The sequence below is a fragment of the Chrysochloris asiatica genome, unplaced genomic scaffold, assembly GCF_000296735.1.
Source record: "Chrysochloris asiatica unplaced genomic scaffold, ChrAsi1.0 scaffold00012, whole genome shotgun sequence".
Classification (NCBI taxonomy): domain Eukaryota; kingdom Metazoa; phylum Chordata; class Mammalia; order Afrosoricida; family Chrysochloridae; genus Chrysochloris; species Chrysochloris asiatica.
The window spans coordinates 7,423,037-7,439,312 of record NW_006408530.1 but is presented as its reverse complement, the minus strand read 5'-3'; the positions used below and the strand labels follow the sequence as shown (position 1 = coordinate 7,439,312).

The following is a 16,276-nucleotide window of genomic DNA, read 5'->3' as shown; positions in this document are numbered from 1 at the left end:
TCTTATAATAGTTTATGGTTTATATTTTAAATTTTTATTGTATTCTGAAGTCTAATAAAACAGGGAGCTATGCTCATCCTCCTTTAAGCACACAACTCTTTGGGTCTGTTCTGCTCCACATACTTACATCACTCTGAATTTGATTCACATTCCTGGTGTGCTCCAGACTCAGGGCATCAGGTAGGTAAGTGTAATGATGTATCGGTTGTTTGTAGTTGACATTGGTGGCGACATCCTGGGCCATCTTTGCAGCTGTTATGCTGACCATGTCCCCAGGAGTATGATAGCTGGTTTTGGTGTTCTCGTAGTTTTTCTTGTATTCACGATCGGATTGCAACTTTGCCACATTCATATAGTGGACCAGCTTGGGATCATCCTGGAGGCTTCTGAAGCCCACATGCTTTCCCTTAGACTTTTCATAAGCTTCCTTGTATTTATACTGCAGAGATAGAACTTGGTTAGCAAAGCTCTGGGCATTTATAGCATTTGGTGCAGCAATTATACTCATACACAAAGACCTTCAGAACATTATGACTTTCTGAAAGACTGTATATGGAATACAGAGCACATCACCTTCCAGAGTGAAAGCATTTATTTCAAACACTGCTGGATCTCAAGAGGGTATCAGGATAAATTCAGAACCAGTCTCTCTCTCTCTCTCTCTTTTTTTTTTTTTTTTTTGCTATGAGTCCTGGAGATTATTGGCATAAAGAACTTTTTTTTAAAAACCAACTGAATGCTCATTTTTAATATGAACATGTCATGCTAACAATATAAAACCAATAGCTTGGTTTCTCAGGGATGTGAGTTACAGACCCAATGATATTTCAGTGACTCTTAAAAATTTTTGAGGACCTCTTCTATTTTCTGTTCCCAACAAGTGCAGAAGAGAACTCTGCATGTTGACACTCAAATCCGACCGGGATGAGAAGCAGAAAACCTTCCTGTGCTTGTTGTCCCAAGCTGACCTAACATGGTTAAATAAAAACCATCTTCTTTCCAGGTGGCACCAGTTTAAAGGCAGTGCGGCCTTTAAGCCACCCCATTTCTTACAAGCTACTTTTCAAACTTACTGCTGAAAGCAGTTGCAAATGAATTAAGAAGCTAGAGTGAGGGCAGGAATGATTGTGGGTTTCTCCATCAATAAAAACCTACAGACAAAATCTCTGTTGCTAAGGTCTGTCCTCTCATTTCTGGAATTAGCAATGGGAATGCACACAGAACTATACAGTAATAGGTCAAAACCTGAATTCTCACACAAGAGAATGCAAATCCACCTAATTTACAAGCAAAGATTTATCAGGTAAAAGTGATTAATAAGTAATGCTAGAAAGATCACAGTACAAGTGCTAAAAATGTGATGTCATTCTCTAGACACTGACTTCCTTCCTAAAACTAGAAATTCATTTCTTAGCAATGAGTATTATTTACAAGCTTTTGAGGAAGACTTTTTCAGAACCATGCCTTCAATGAAAGCGGGGGTGTTCTTAAACCCCATCGCTGCTGTGGTCTGCATGCAGGTTGGTTCCTTTCTTCTAGACTCTTCTCAAACCACACTATAGCCCATGGAATAGTGTGTGAAAGTAAAGTGCTTGAATTTAGAAAACATTTCTTTCCAAAAATGGGATTAAGGATAAATGTTGCTAAGTGCCATTGAGTCAGTTCTGACTCAATAGTGACTCTATATAGGGTTTCCAAGGAGCGACTGGTGGATTTGAACCGTTGGCCTTGCAGTTAGCAGTTCAGTGCTTATCATACAGCACTACACCAGTATATATATATTTATTACAAATAAAATGGGCATCAATTTGCAAGAATCAAAGTTATATCTTAGAAAAGCGGGGTTTTTTCCATTTGGCTTATAAAAATCTTTGTGTAACAATTTTTCAATCTCCGTAATACATTTATAATGAAGGCATTCATCTGAATTTAACATGTAAGTGTCAGTCAGGGTGTTCCCACTGAAAATGAATGTATGCTGTCAGGGAAATGTGTCAGGGAAGATAATTTGGGCTATGAATCAGGGGACAAAGCCGCTGTCAGAATTATGACAGCTCTACCAAGTAGGGTCAACTGGAAAGAGCATGAAAATGTTGAAAAAGTGACAGATTTTCAAAACAAAACTTTCTGGGGAATCTGAATGTCATTAATTCAACATATTGTTTTCAATGAGGTATCATTTAAACAAGCACACATTTGATTACATGTGAAAAAAGGTAATCACCCAGATTTCACTGAAATTTTTTACTCACATCGCTGGCAATGTTTCTTGACACCTTGGCTGCTGTGATGGGAATGGCGTCTCCCAGCACATTGTTGCCCTTGGCTATTAAATCGTGCCAGTCCCGCTTATAACATACCTGGGATGGAAAAACAGAAAGGATGTCAGCATGCTCTGTCTTAATCAGTTAAAGTGATTCCTTAGCTGCTTTTCTAAGGAGTCTACTAGACCGTATCATGTTTTAGGAAGTTACATTTATAAAGCATCACACTTTGTGTAACATAAAATCATTGGACTCGGTACTAATTATCCACCCACCTCTGGTTTAGGTACATACTGACTGACTAGTAACCAGTTGCTGTCCACTTGACTTTAATTCATGGTGACCCCATGTGTGTCAAAGTCAGCTGTGCTCTGTAGGGTTTTCAATGCCTGATTTTAGGAAGGAGATCACCAGGACTTTCTTCTGAAATACTTCTGGGTAGACTAAGATCTTCAACCTTTTGTTAAGTAGCCAAGCATGCTCACCATTTGCACCATCCAGGGAAATCACATATTGATAGGGATTCAATAATAAAGATCTGGGATACCATCACATATGAGAACTAAGAGAAAATGAAGTTGCTGTCTTCCTTAAAAGGATCAAGGGAAGCTTTAAAAATGCTAAAGTTATCTTAAGAAAAAGGATTTTTTTTTTTCCTTTTTCTGAAGGGCAGAATGAGAAAAACAAAGTAGAAGTTTTAGGGAAATAGATTTTGTATGCTGTATAGTAAAGAATGTTATATCCGTTAGTTGCTCTACCATTGAAAAGATCAACTGAAGAAAAAAATAATCATGGCATATGCTCCAACAGAGCTATGTGAGAAATTTCCCTAAATAATTGTCAAGGCCCCATCCTACACTAAGATTCTATTATTTTATTGTCAAGCTTGGAGTTCACAACCCGTTAAAGATCCCACTTACATCACTGATATTGTAAGCATTGCACTTGGCCTGGAGAAACTGAGGAAGATCAGGACTCATTGTGTATTTATGCTTCACATCTTCCCCTTTAGCTTTGTATAAGATCTGCAATATGGAATCACACAAAAAAATGTATTACAGGTAGTACAAAAAATAAAATCTAAAATCCATTAATTACATATTTAAAGGCAAACTTAGAAGAGTTATTCTGAGCACAAGTCCCCATTCTTTTTAATTGTCAAAAATTATCAAAGGCATTTTCCTATTTTAAAAAAACCTAGGCAGCTTGTTTCCTTTAGAAATACTCAAGCTTTGTATATTAAAATAGAGAAAGAAGGAAAGGGAAAAAAAAGTAAAAAAAATAGAAATCTTTTATTGTCAGAGATGAATGGATAATAAACTCAAATTTGAAATTCAAACATGAATAAAAGAAATAATCAAACTAAGTAAATCCATTCTTTGGAGTTAGTAGCTCTTAAAGGTTTTCTCCCCAAGAGAGAAAATAGTAGTTAAAATGAATATTTTATTTATGCTAAAAACTTTCCAGTTATAATTGTATCAGTGTAATCATAGAAAGACTTTCTCAGAATATGAATCTAGTACATTCAAAGGGTCTATCATTTCATATTTATTATTTTGCCATTGTAAAGAATTGCATATACTTTTCATGGAAAGACATAAAAATATATAACATAATGATATTATTGCATTCCTTCTTGGTAATGGAAAATAAATGAATGACTTAACAGTCTCTTGTAGTTTATTATATTCCTCTTTTCCAAGGTATGACAATTGGAATATCATATGTAGTTCAGAGTGTATATATGACAAGTAAAGTCTGATATCCCAACTAACCTCTAAACATTAAGTAATTGTGTCTAAGAACCTATGAGTTATCTTTATTTCCTCACTGTCTTTAAGAATCATAGCTCATTCACCAAATCTCATTAATACTATCGTCTCAACATCTCCTTCCCAATTGTGAATGTCTTAGTTTAAATCCAAATAATGTTTCCCTTGGACTTTTGTAACAAATTTCTAATTAATTGCTTTACTTCCAGCCTCTCTTCTCTCCAATACAGTCTCTGTACTTTTTGCCAATGTTATCTTTAAATGATGGATTTGACCATGTGACTCTTATGGATTAAGAGCCTTCAACACCCCCTGTTACCTATCCTGTGATGTCCAGACTCCATGAATTATCCACCAAGAACCTCAGCAATCAGATGACACTTCTTCACCTCTGACTGTCCTCCCATTAATTCCGTGGAGGAATGCACACTTTTCTTAGTTTCCATTATACTTTGCACATGCCTTTCCTGCAGTATTAATATCTTGGCATGGCAAAAGTCTGTTTATATGTGATACCTACAACTAGTCCTTGTCTATTTCACCTTTATACAATCAGAACATAATGCAGTGCCTGACAAATACTACATGTTCAAAACATGCATGCTTTTGTGTCCCTTTAACTCTGCTCTACATCGAAGTTTTCTTTAGATCTGAGTTTATCCAGAGAATACCTATTGCTCATTATCAAGCAGCTAAACAATATCTAATTTTCACTATGATAATAAAAAAAATCTCTATAATAATTATATATGATCAATTCTGAAGAACAAACTTATATTTGCATATGTATAATAAACAGAACCATTATGCTGTTATATTAATATTTTAAATATGAAAAGCAAACAAGAGCAACTTATGAAGAGTTCAATAGGATGAATTTTCCACAATAAGATGGCTGGAATCCAAAGTTAAATTCTGTGTAAATGTGTGTGTGTGTATGTGTGAGAGAGAGAAAGAGAGAGAGAGAGAGAAAGAGAGAGAGAAGTATTTTGTACTAAGGTAGACTTGTTTTTAATAAAATGTCAAATTTATCTGAAAGCACAGTACTTTCAGAGCAGTTAAAAAGGAAGGCCCTTTTAAAGGGTAGGACAAAACCGAAGAAAAAGAAAATGCCAATGCCCAAACTAAAAGCAATGATCATTTCATTTATAAAAGAATTTTAAAGTAAGTGGCTCAGAATAAGTAAAACTTTGAACAGTCATTTATTTAAAATAACAACACCTCCCTCCACATCCACTGCCTCTTTTCTTTACTGTACTCACATCGCTAACTTGCTGTGTGTTCTGTTTGGCCTGGACCATCACTGGAGAGTCAACAATGCTGGTAAATTTGAGGGTGTCCGGATGCTGCCTGTACTTCTTTTCATTCAGGGCATCTCCTGCCTTTTTAACTTTTTCTACATCAAGACTCCCAATAGGGATCCAGCCAATACCTTTCATCCAGGAATTATAGTCTTCCTTGTAGGCGTTCTACAGCAAAAGAGAGAAAAGATGAGTGGATGGTCGGGCAATGGTTTCTCTCCAGGCAGGTCTCAATTTAGAGGTGAATTCTCTTGCCAAGTCAAAGTCACTTACATTGCTTTGAATGTGCATCATATTTTTAGACAATTCCAAGTCCATGGCGTCAGGCAGGTAGGTGTAGTGATGGAGAGGATGCTTATAGTTGACATTGCTGACAATATCCTGAGCTTTCTTAGCTGCCACCACGTTGAACATATCATGGGGTGTGTTGTATTTGGTCTTTGTTTTCTCATAGTCTTTTTTATACTCCCGGTCTGACTGTAGCTTGGCCACTTTCACATAATGAACCAGTTTGGGATCATCTTGAAGGCTTTGGAAACCAACCATTTTCCCTTTGGCTTTTTCATAATCTTTCTTGTACTGAACCTATTACAAACAAATGTGAGCATATTTTTTAATCTAGTTATGAAGATCTTACTAAACAATAGATCATGATTTAAAGCAATTGAGCTTCTCAGAAATCCTGCTACTTAAATAACAAAACAATTAGACATTCAACTGTATATTTTTTAAAATACAGCCAGGTTGAAAAAAAATTCTTATTTAGAATCCACACAGCTGACTATAGCTGTTTCTGCTACCCCCATCCAAGAGAGGTTGGGGTGACAATATTACTAGAATTCATATTAATGACAATATAAATCTTTTGTTATTCCATTTCAATTAGATACAGAGAAAGATGAAAAGATAGATATTTCAAAAATTCCTACTAATTGTACCATACTGCTAAAGAAATAGATCCCCAAATAGCTGCCTGCTTGATTAGTAGAAACGTTTAGTTAGTCTTTGGATAGTCAGTTGTGAGTAAAAAGCTAGTTAGTGCTGAATAATAAAAAGTGAAGGACATTGAGCTTCCTTGGAGAGATGTAGGGAGGATCTAGAAAACTGAGAAACAGAGACATGAGGGAAGGGTGTGTGTCAGAAAGAGAGGGAAAGACAATCAGAGAGAAGGAGAGAAGTATGTAACCCACAGAGAAAGGGGGAGCCAGAGAGAACTTCTGGGTGGCAGGACTTTAAGGGTAAGGGCCTTATTTTTCAACCTGAACATGTTGGCATTGGCCCAGTGGAAACCTCTTTCTCATTTCAAACAATCTGTAAAGTTATGTTTGGGACTTGGGGGGAAATGGAAAAAAGGGGGTTCTTTTCTATTTCTTGGTTACACAGAACAGAAAGAGCAGGGAGAGAGCAGGTGAACTGAATAGACCAGCTAGTACAAACCAGGAGCCAGAGTGGCCCCGAAGAATGAAAATCTCAGAGCATTTTCAGGAATCATAGGGAAGGTTGTTCTATAGAACAACAGGGAGGGGCTTGAACTAGTTTCCTTTAAATCTCAAAGAGCAAAGTGTCTTCAATTCACATTTTGGCTAAACTAAAATAGGATAATAAATAAAATTCATAACGTTAATGGAACCTAATGATTGAGTCCTTGTGTGGTGCTGTAGGAACAGCGCTGGACTGAGAACCACAAGGTCAGCAGTTCAAACCCACCTCGGAAACCCTATGCTCCTCGGAAACCCTATGCTGGCTTGTTATGAGTCGGAACCGACTCAATGGCATTTGACAACAACAACAATGACTGAGGACCAGGTATTATAAAGCCTGAGTCTTTAGAAGGAATGAAGTAAAAAGAGAGTAGGGACAAAGGGAAATCATATAAATTAAGAAAGTTTTGAGATAAAAATTGTATCATCAGGAGGTTATTATGACCTAAATAATAAGTCATTTCTTTATTTCCACAAGAGAAATGATGTGAATTTGAGAAATTGAGATGAGAATTTTAACTTAAGGTACTTGATTAGAATTTATCACAAGAGATTATGCAAAGGCTTTGCCCCAAGAAGAGTCTAATCTGTGTTAGGGCACTGACTAATTTTCAACCTGATTTGCCTCATTGGAAGAGGACAGCAGACATGCTAACTCACTAAGTCATAATTCTATACCATTCACATGTTCTAGTTACTCAAGTGTGACCACCAGCTGGACTTACATCACTCGCCGCCTGCCTGGCAGCCTTGGCGGCTTTGATTGGAATTGCATCCGTCCTCAGGTCATACCCCTTCTTACTCAAGTCTTTCAAGTCTGCTTTGTACGTTTTCTGAAAGAGAAATATCATTTGAATACAAGTCAGAAGCCACCTTAGACGAGGGTTAGCACACACATCAGTGTCCACGCACATACCTCACTGATATTGTAGGCATTGACTTTAGCCTGAATGAACTGGGGCAAGTCAGCCGGCAGGCTGTATTTGTGAAGCATTTCCTCTCCTTTGGCTTTGTAAGCAATCTGGAAGAGAAAATAAATCAATAAACACACACAAAAATAAAGCACAGAAAAGTGCTAATGTCACAGGAAAAAATTTCAAAGTGTATCATCTGTACAGAGATGTTTATGAAAAACACATTCTGTGCTGCCCCCAAACTCAACTGCAAATATCTATAGTCACTCAAGAGTCCTTCATGTTTCTTTCTGATCTCACCTTGGTCAACATCCCTTGGTATGTACTGAGAACTTCTGGACTTAAGTAGTGGCACCTTGTGGAAATGAGTCCAGAGGAGAAGACCTGATGAAATGCTAATCTACAGACACTTCCCTGAGCAAATGACTGAACCAAGCACCTCTATCTGTGGACAATTAAGGAACTTTTAAAGATATTCACATATCGTGACTCTGTGTAATTTTTGTCTTAGCTCTCTCTTAAAATAACTCCTCTATATGATGTAGTGCTAATGTTCTTTTCTTCCGGCCTATTCTAGTATGATACTGTAGAATCAGCACTGGACTGCTAACCACAAATGTTCAAATTCACCAGCCTGTCCTCAGAAACTCTATACAGGCTCACTAGGAGTCAGAACTGACTCCACAGCACTGCAACAACAAAGACGTCCTACATACAGATGTGTAGTGTTTTTTGTTATTTAAAGAATCCCTTCTTATTTTTTCCTTGAGAAGCAATGTCAAATATTTGAAAGGACTTTTAATACATTTGGTAGCGTTGTGGTTACGAATAGGGCTGTGAAACGCAAGGTCAGCAGTTCGAAACTACCAGCTGCTCCGCGGGAGAAAGATGAGGCTTTCTGCTCCCATAAAGATTTACAGCCTCGGAAACCCTGTTCAGGGTCGCTATGGGTTGGAACTGACTCGACGGCACTTAACAACAACAACAATCTTCACTTACTGACTACCTTGTTAGCCAATATTTTGCATTTACATTTTACAACTGATATGAGCACCCATAGGCCCTGGACATCCAACTGTCCCATTTCAGGGCTTCTTCTGATCATGGCCCAGCCCTTTTCAGGGCTGGGAGCAGGAGCTGTGGGTTCCCGGGAAACCACTTTCTTGCTAGCCCCAAGGGCAGTCCTCCTTTAGAACCCTGGCTGCCATTGTCCAGGCTTTGTTCCTCTGTGAGCATCCTCTAGACAGTGTTCCAACCCCGTTAGCCCTATCCCAGCCGGCCCTCCACTCTACCTAGCACACCAGCAATTTATGGAGACTGTGACCCCTTCCATTCCCTACCCAGTCAGTGAAATACAACATAACAAACTTCCTTTCTGTGTGCAATGGGGTCCCCTGGTAAGGGACTTTATCAAGAACCTCAGGGTTCATTACTGCCAGATGTGAATCATTAATATGCAAAATAGTAGTTATAACTCAGTGGTTATGAATTGGACTGTGAACTGCAAGATCAGCAGTTCGAAACTACTAGCTGTTCTGCAGGAGAAAGATGAGGCTTTCTGCTCTCGTAAAGATTTATAGTCCCGGAAGCCCTGTACAGGGTCGCTATGAGTCGGAACCGACTCCACAGCACATAACCACCACCACCACTGTTGTCATGAATGCCAAGTGATAATGACAAACTTATGAGTGAGGACTAGGTATATGTGCTTTTGCACACAGTGGTCTAGAGAAATGAGTTGAATGTGCCTTATTACTGAAAATCTGGAGACATCATAAGGTACTTTATATAATTAGGCATTTAGATGGTATTATAAATATAGGTGTAAATCTTTACGGGAGTAGAAAGCCTCATCTTTCTCCCGCGGAGCAGCTGGTAGTTTCGAACCGCTGACCTTAAGGTTCGCAGCCCGATTCGTAACCACTACGCTACCAGAGCTCCTGTACAGGGTCGCTATGGGTCGGAACCGACTCGATGGCACATAACAACAACATGGGTAGAAAACGACTCGACAGCACTTAACAACAACAACAACAACATAAATATAGGTGACTAATACATTTGAAATAGAAGTTCATTTGTATGATTTAACATTGGCATACTTAATATTTATTAAAATACAGTCAGGATGAACACTTACATCACTCCTCTGAGCCTGGTTAATTTTAGACTGTACTGTAATAGGAGCATCTTCAATCGAGGTAAACTTGAGAGTGTCTGGGTGTTGGCGATACTTTTTCTGTTTGGCGCATTGAAAAAGAAAGAAACGTGTATTACTTTTTGCCAAAATCTAGCCTATCAAAATCCTTGAAACTTATTTTAGATAAACAAGGATGCTTCCTGTCCCCCCCAATTTAAAAATATAAAAATAGTAGATTCTTGGTTAGCTTGAAAAAAACAATGAATATAGTGCTAAAAGCAATGTTGTTGTTTTTTTTTTAAAAAAAGCAGTTTAATTTTAGATTTGGGGCAGTACACACCAATACAACTCTCAGGAACTAGACCTGAAAGTCTTGCTAATTTCTCGCTTATGGAATGAAAGAAGGCACTATAGATTGAACAGAATCCAGAAACATCACCAAATTTCCAAAAAGGATTTGCGGAAAAGTCCACAGGGAGATTTGGAGTGCTTTTGCGTGACATTAACAAGTTCTCAGGGATGTCTGGAGAAAAGTAGCTGACTGTTTGAGGAAGAGGAATTGAAGAGCTATAAGAACACACATGGTTACTAATAAGAGAGAGAGGTTTTTGTTTTGCAAGCCTTAATGTGGTCAGTACAGAAACTATTTCTAAAGTGGTGAGGGGACACAGGAAGGTGTCCCAGTTTGGAACTGGCAACTTCTAAACTACCTTATTCCTATGTAGATTATTCCTGTTCTCATCTGCATCATGGTGAGGACTTACACAGGCTGAATTAATTGAAATGTATATGTACACATTTATTGAGCCCTGGATAAGCATTCGACTGGTAACCATAAGGTCAGCAGTTCAAATCCACTAGTCATTCTTGGAAACCTCATTCAAGGTTGCTGTAAGTCAGAAACAACTCGATGGCACAAAGCAGAACAGTGACATACGTTTATTAAAACTTATTAAACTGTCCACTTAAAACTGGTGAATTTTATGGTATGTAAATTTTACCTCCATAAAGTTGTAAAATTATTCCAATTGTGAATGGTTACTATAGCCATTTTGGTGATGTAAAGTGGCATGTTTGTCTACCTGGATAAACCATGCACATGTCAGGTTTCTTTCCTCAACAACAATTGCTAGCAGATGATGCTGGAAATGAGGCACTTCTCATGAGAGGTTTTTACAATTTCTAACAGGACACACATTCACAAATTTCCCAATAAGACACAGCCGGTGGCGTTACCTCATTAAGAATGTCTGAAGCTCGCTTGACCTTTTCCATTTCTAAGGATCCAAATGGAACCCAGCCACAACCTTTCATCCAACTATTATAGTCAGCTTTGTATTCAACCTAAAAAAACAACAGAAAAGGTATATTTCTTTGTTCAGTTATTAAGTAAAACATTTTACTCAAAATGGTGTTAAGATTTCTGATCAGATTCATTACTCCATACATTAAGGTTATTTTGAACATTTCCTTGGTGAGAGATTTTCACAGCCCTTAGGTTTTTGCTTCTCTCCTAATAGCATATATGCCATCCCATCCTTATTTCCAACTGGATGGAAGTAAGTGGAATTCTAACTTCAATCTGGAAAATGCTAAATTCAGAGCTGTATTTAAAAGAGTATATGAAATTGTTGTATTTAGATAATCAAATGTGACGTGTTTGCTCACTGAAATTATACATATCATGTATCGATAGCAAATTAAGACTGAAGGTCACACTGAGGTGGCTACTTTTGATTGTTTTCTGAGCTAAGGCTTGATAATTGTTATTGTTGTAAGTGTTTGCACACACTGATGGTCATTTGCAATGATCAGCTTAGGGGTGTTTCCACGTTGGCTAATAATGTCCTTGAAAGTTGTTGCACTAGTGAATTTGCTTCTTGGGGAGCAATTATTATCTGGAGTTGGTTCTACTTTGAGGCATTTCCTTGATGATACTAAAATAATGAACAACTCTTGCTGTCCGGCTTTAGGTACTTGTATTCTACAGTTTTTCATCAGTATGGGTCTATTAAGAATCATTACTAGGACAGAATTAATAGTAAATCAAAAAAGCATTTGGTCCCAGTCAAATCTATTTGGGAAGAGGAAACAGAAAAATTTAACAAATAGTAAATAAGATTATAATTCATAAAATAGAATTGTTAGGGCAAAGTGTTCAATTGTGTAGCTTAGACAATTAATTGGTTGACAGAAAGCAGCATTATGTAAGTTGGAGCTTTAAATGATAGAAGAATTTTATTTGTAGAAAATACAGCAATTTATGTAAAAGTAGTGATAATTACTATTGTAATAATTACAGTAACAGTGATGGCAACAGTGAATGTGTACTGAAGACTCACTAGGCTCAGGCACCACACAAAAATTTCCCCCTGCATTTAATCCTCAAAACAATTCCTTTGTTTATTCTGATTTGATAGCAGCGGAACCTGAGACTCCACAAGGTTGATACATTTCCCAGAGGGAAACACTGATGGAGTACACTTCTGACCCAAGTCTTTCTAACATTGAAGGACATGCTCTTATGAAACCAGAAGGGAAAATGTTTCTCATTACATACTTGCTGTAAAGAGAAGACAAAGTCTACTGATTTAATGCAGATACTTCTGAGAAGTACCAAAAATCATTTGATTTAGAAATCGTTTTCAGTGTTCACCTTAATACGAGTGATTCGAGAAAGCCCAGTTACTCACATCACTCTGCAGTGCATAAGCCTTTTTGGCGAGGTCCACATTGATGCTGTCTGGTGGGTAGCTGTAGTTGTGGATACGATGCTTATAGTCTATGTCACTGGCAATTGCCTGAGATTTCTTTGCTTGAGTGACTTGGACCATATCAAGAGGTGCTGTGTAGACCGTTTTTGACTTTTCATAATCTTTGCGGTATTCACGCTGTGAATAGGAAATTACCATTTATTATCATATATCCTAATGGGTTTCTAGAAAAATATAACGATGGCTTTTAAACAATAAGCACAAATTAGAGAAATGGATCCAAATATCTGAATAGTTACTTTACCCTAAAATTTATTCATATACTACATACTATACATTGCTGAAACCTCTTCCCTTCCCTCCCCCAAATCATACACGGACAGATCTCTGCAAATCTCCTCAAGGAAAAAGAACAACATGAAAAAGTCACAGAAGACACCTGAAATGGGCCAGAATTTCTGCTTCAGTAAGGGACTAATTTTACAGAGTTTTTCCAGAACTACTAACAGGTGTTATTCCTATTAATACGATCTAACCTTTGGCGTGTTTTCAATCAAGAAGTGTTTTTTAAATAACTGGAAAATTATGTGATAATTGTTTCCTACTTCTGATTTTATAAAACTAAAGGCAGTAGACTTTATATTTTGGTTTCCCTACAGTCCTGATGTGGCACTCTACTGCTAACCACAAGGTCAACAGTTCAAACCCGCTTAACTGCTCCTAGGAAAGCCTAAAATAGGATCACTTTGAGTTGGAATTGACTTAATGGTACTTAACAACACCAACAGAGTCATTTTTAAATGGGTAGTTACTGATTTCTCAACATGACAGCACCTATGGCATACTCAACTGTGAATCACAACTGACAGTTCAAACCCACCTGCCACTCCTTGGAAACCCTACACAGATAGCTATGAGTCGGAACCAACTTGATGGCACTTGACAACAACAACCCCAGTGAAAATCTCTAAGGTTTTTACTTAAAGTTTAATTTTGATAACAATTTAAAAGAAGCTTGCAGATTGCAGCAGTTATAAGACCTCAAAAGAGAAAAGTTTGTGACATGAAACTTGAAACATTTTCAAATGAAAATGAAAACATTTCACCAAGTAACCTCTCATAAACCAAATTTCTTTACAGGGTCCTAGGAGACACTTTCATTGGCTGATTTTCTGGACTAGCCAGACAAGGTGCTAACTAGGTCAAAGTCCCAGCAGCATCATTACTTACCAGTACCATCATGGAGAGAAAAAATTCTAACCCACTTCCTTTAGGGAAATTCTAAACTCATCTTATCTCCTCATAACCACGTAAGTGTTAAAAACAGTGACCCAAGCTGACAAGTATAGATCTGTGTTATAAATCTATTGTGAATCATTTTGCAAATGTTTAAACCTTTTAGCTTTCTCTTCCCATATTTGATGGGTAGGCACTTTTGCTGAATAAAATATTTACAAAATAATTTTATGTTTTATTTGTAAAAAATCTCAAGACCCCGGTTTTTATAATGTTGGAAACTTTCTGATGGCATGCAAGAACATTAAGTAATTATGAGCCCAAATCTTGTTGTTAAGTGCCATCGACTCATAATGTTCCCGTATAGGGTTGTTGGGTGGTTTTTTTGTTTTTTGTTTTTTTTCCTGTATAGGGTTTTTGAAGAACAGCTGGTAGGTTTGAATTTAGACCTTATGATTTGTAGTGCTGATCCTACAGTCCCACCAGTAAAGCAATGTTACAAAGCAGTTGGTATATGGAAGTGTTCTCAACTAAACTGTTTGACTCTTGCTAATGTTCATGGAGTCCTGGTGTGGCACTATAGGATGAACACTGGACCATAAAGTCAGTTTTAACTGCATGGTCAGTGGTTCAAACCCACCAGCCACTCCTCAGAAACTATACAGAGTCAGTATGAGTTGGAACCGACTCAACTGTATGTAACAACAATGTTCATACCAACTTACACAACCAGCACATATGAAATGCTGACAAAATACTCAACTTAAAAAAAAATTTTTTTTAAGTTATGGTTTCTATGAAGAGGAATTGATTTGATGGCAGTGGGGTTTAAGAATGCCCCTGCTACAGCACTGGACTGCAAGATTGGTGGTTCAAACCCATCAGCTGCTCCTTAGAAACCCTGTAGTTATGAGTCAGAACTAACTTGATGGCACTTAACAACAACAACAACAAATCTACAGCTTTGCATTCAGTCTAGATATTATGTGAGAAGCACTCATTGACTACCCAATTTTGTCATTCGAATCAATCAATTACCAAATATTTCTTGAGCATTCTAATATGCCTAGTCCTGGTGTGACACTGAGTTAATGCACTGGGCTGCAAAGTTGGTTTTCAAAGTAAGGTCGGTGGTTCAAGCTCACCAGACACTCATCGGAAACCCTACACAGGGTTGCTATGGGTTGGAACTGACTCGACGACACTTAACAACAGCAACTTTCATAATGGGTTCTGTGCTAGAATGAGAAGCAAAAGACAGATATGAAGTCTACAAGTTCTTATAATCTTCTTGAGTTGAAAAGGCAACTAGTGAACAGGATGGTGTGGCGATGTGAGCACTGTATACCAACACATCTAGAATGGAGTTCTTAGAGAAAACTGCTAAACAGGATCAATTAAGGTGGCATGTGATTATATGGTGGAGGTGGTGGCAGTGTGCCATGGAGTTGATTCCGACTCATAGCAACCCTACAGAGGGTTTTCAAGGTTGTAAATCTTTACAGAAGCAGAAAGCCTCACCTTTCTCCCACAGAATGGCTGGTAGTTTCAAACTGTTGACCATGAGATTAGCAGCCTGACTCAGAACCACTATACTACCAGAGCTCCTTATGTGATTATATGTTGTTGTCAAGTGCCGTTGAGTCGATTCCAACATATAGTGACTCTGTATAGGGTTTCCAAGGAGCAGCTGGTGAGCTTGAACCGCTGCCCTTGCAGTTCAAACGGCTTTACAGTCTGGTGCATTAACCCACAGGGCCACAGCAGGACTCCTATGTGATTATATAGTAAGTGAAAAATGAGGTATAGAAAGCATGAATAAATATAGAGCAGTATATGAGCATATGGTTAAAGCTAAAGGAAATGAATTCAGTGCTCTTCTTTTTTCATCATAAAAAAGGTTAATTTGTAAACTATGCTGAGCATTTTTTGCATCTCCTAAGAGATTATCTAAATATTTTGGAAAAATGATGTAATTGTATACTGCTAATCACAATAGTAGCTATTTGGCACTCTATACAAAATTTTAACTCCCAATGAACTATTTGTCCTGAACCTAAGCCAATACTAATAAATGATAGAGTGAAGAGAGCTATACCAAGATTTTATCTGTGACTCCTTATTTTCTTTCAAGTAAAGCCAATTCTAAGATTGCCATTTTAAAAGTTATTTTCTAACTAGACATAAATATAAAAACATACAGTGATGTTTTCCAAAAGGCTTTAAGATTCCTATTCTACTAAATATTAATGCATACATTTTTCAAAGTGAAATGGACATCAAGTAAAACCCAATAATGTGAAAGATGTGGGAATCTGGGGGATCATTCTACTTCTAAACTTCTCCCAGCAATTTGTTGTGAATCTGAGAGAAACTCAGATTTATGGAATTCTTTCACATGAGTAGGTTAACTAGGAGGCCACTTTGAAAACAAGATACTCTTACAAAAATACT

General features: G+C 37.5%; 1 protein-coding gene across 1 annotated transcript in view; it reads right to left on the bottom strand.

Annotated features, from left to right (window-relative positions):
- The window catches only part of NEB (nebulin), a 261,077-nt gene that overhangs the window by 201,185 nt on the left and 43,616 nt on the right, over positions 1-16,276 (bottom strand). Inside the window, 10 exon segments of the mRNA XM_006834547.1 lie at positions 128-439; positions 2,253-2,360; positions 3,185-3,289; positions 5,299-5,505; positions 5,611-5,922; positions 7,544-7,651; positions 7,735-7,839; positions 9,873-9,971; positions 11,109-11,216; positions 12,566-12,763. Coding sequence (XP_006834610.1) covers positions 128-439; positions 2,253-2,360; positions 3,185-3,289; positions 5,299-5,505; positions 5,611-5,922; positions 7,544-7,651; positions 7,735-7,839; positions 9,873-9,971; positions 11,109-11,216; positions 12,566-12,763 — 1,662 coding nt within the window.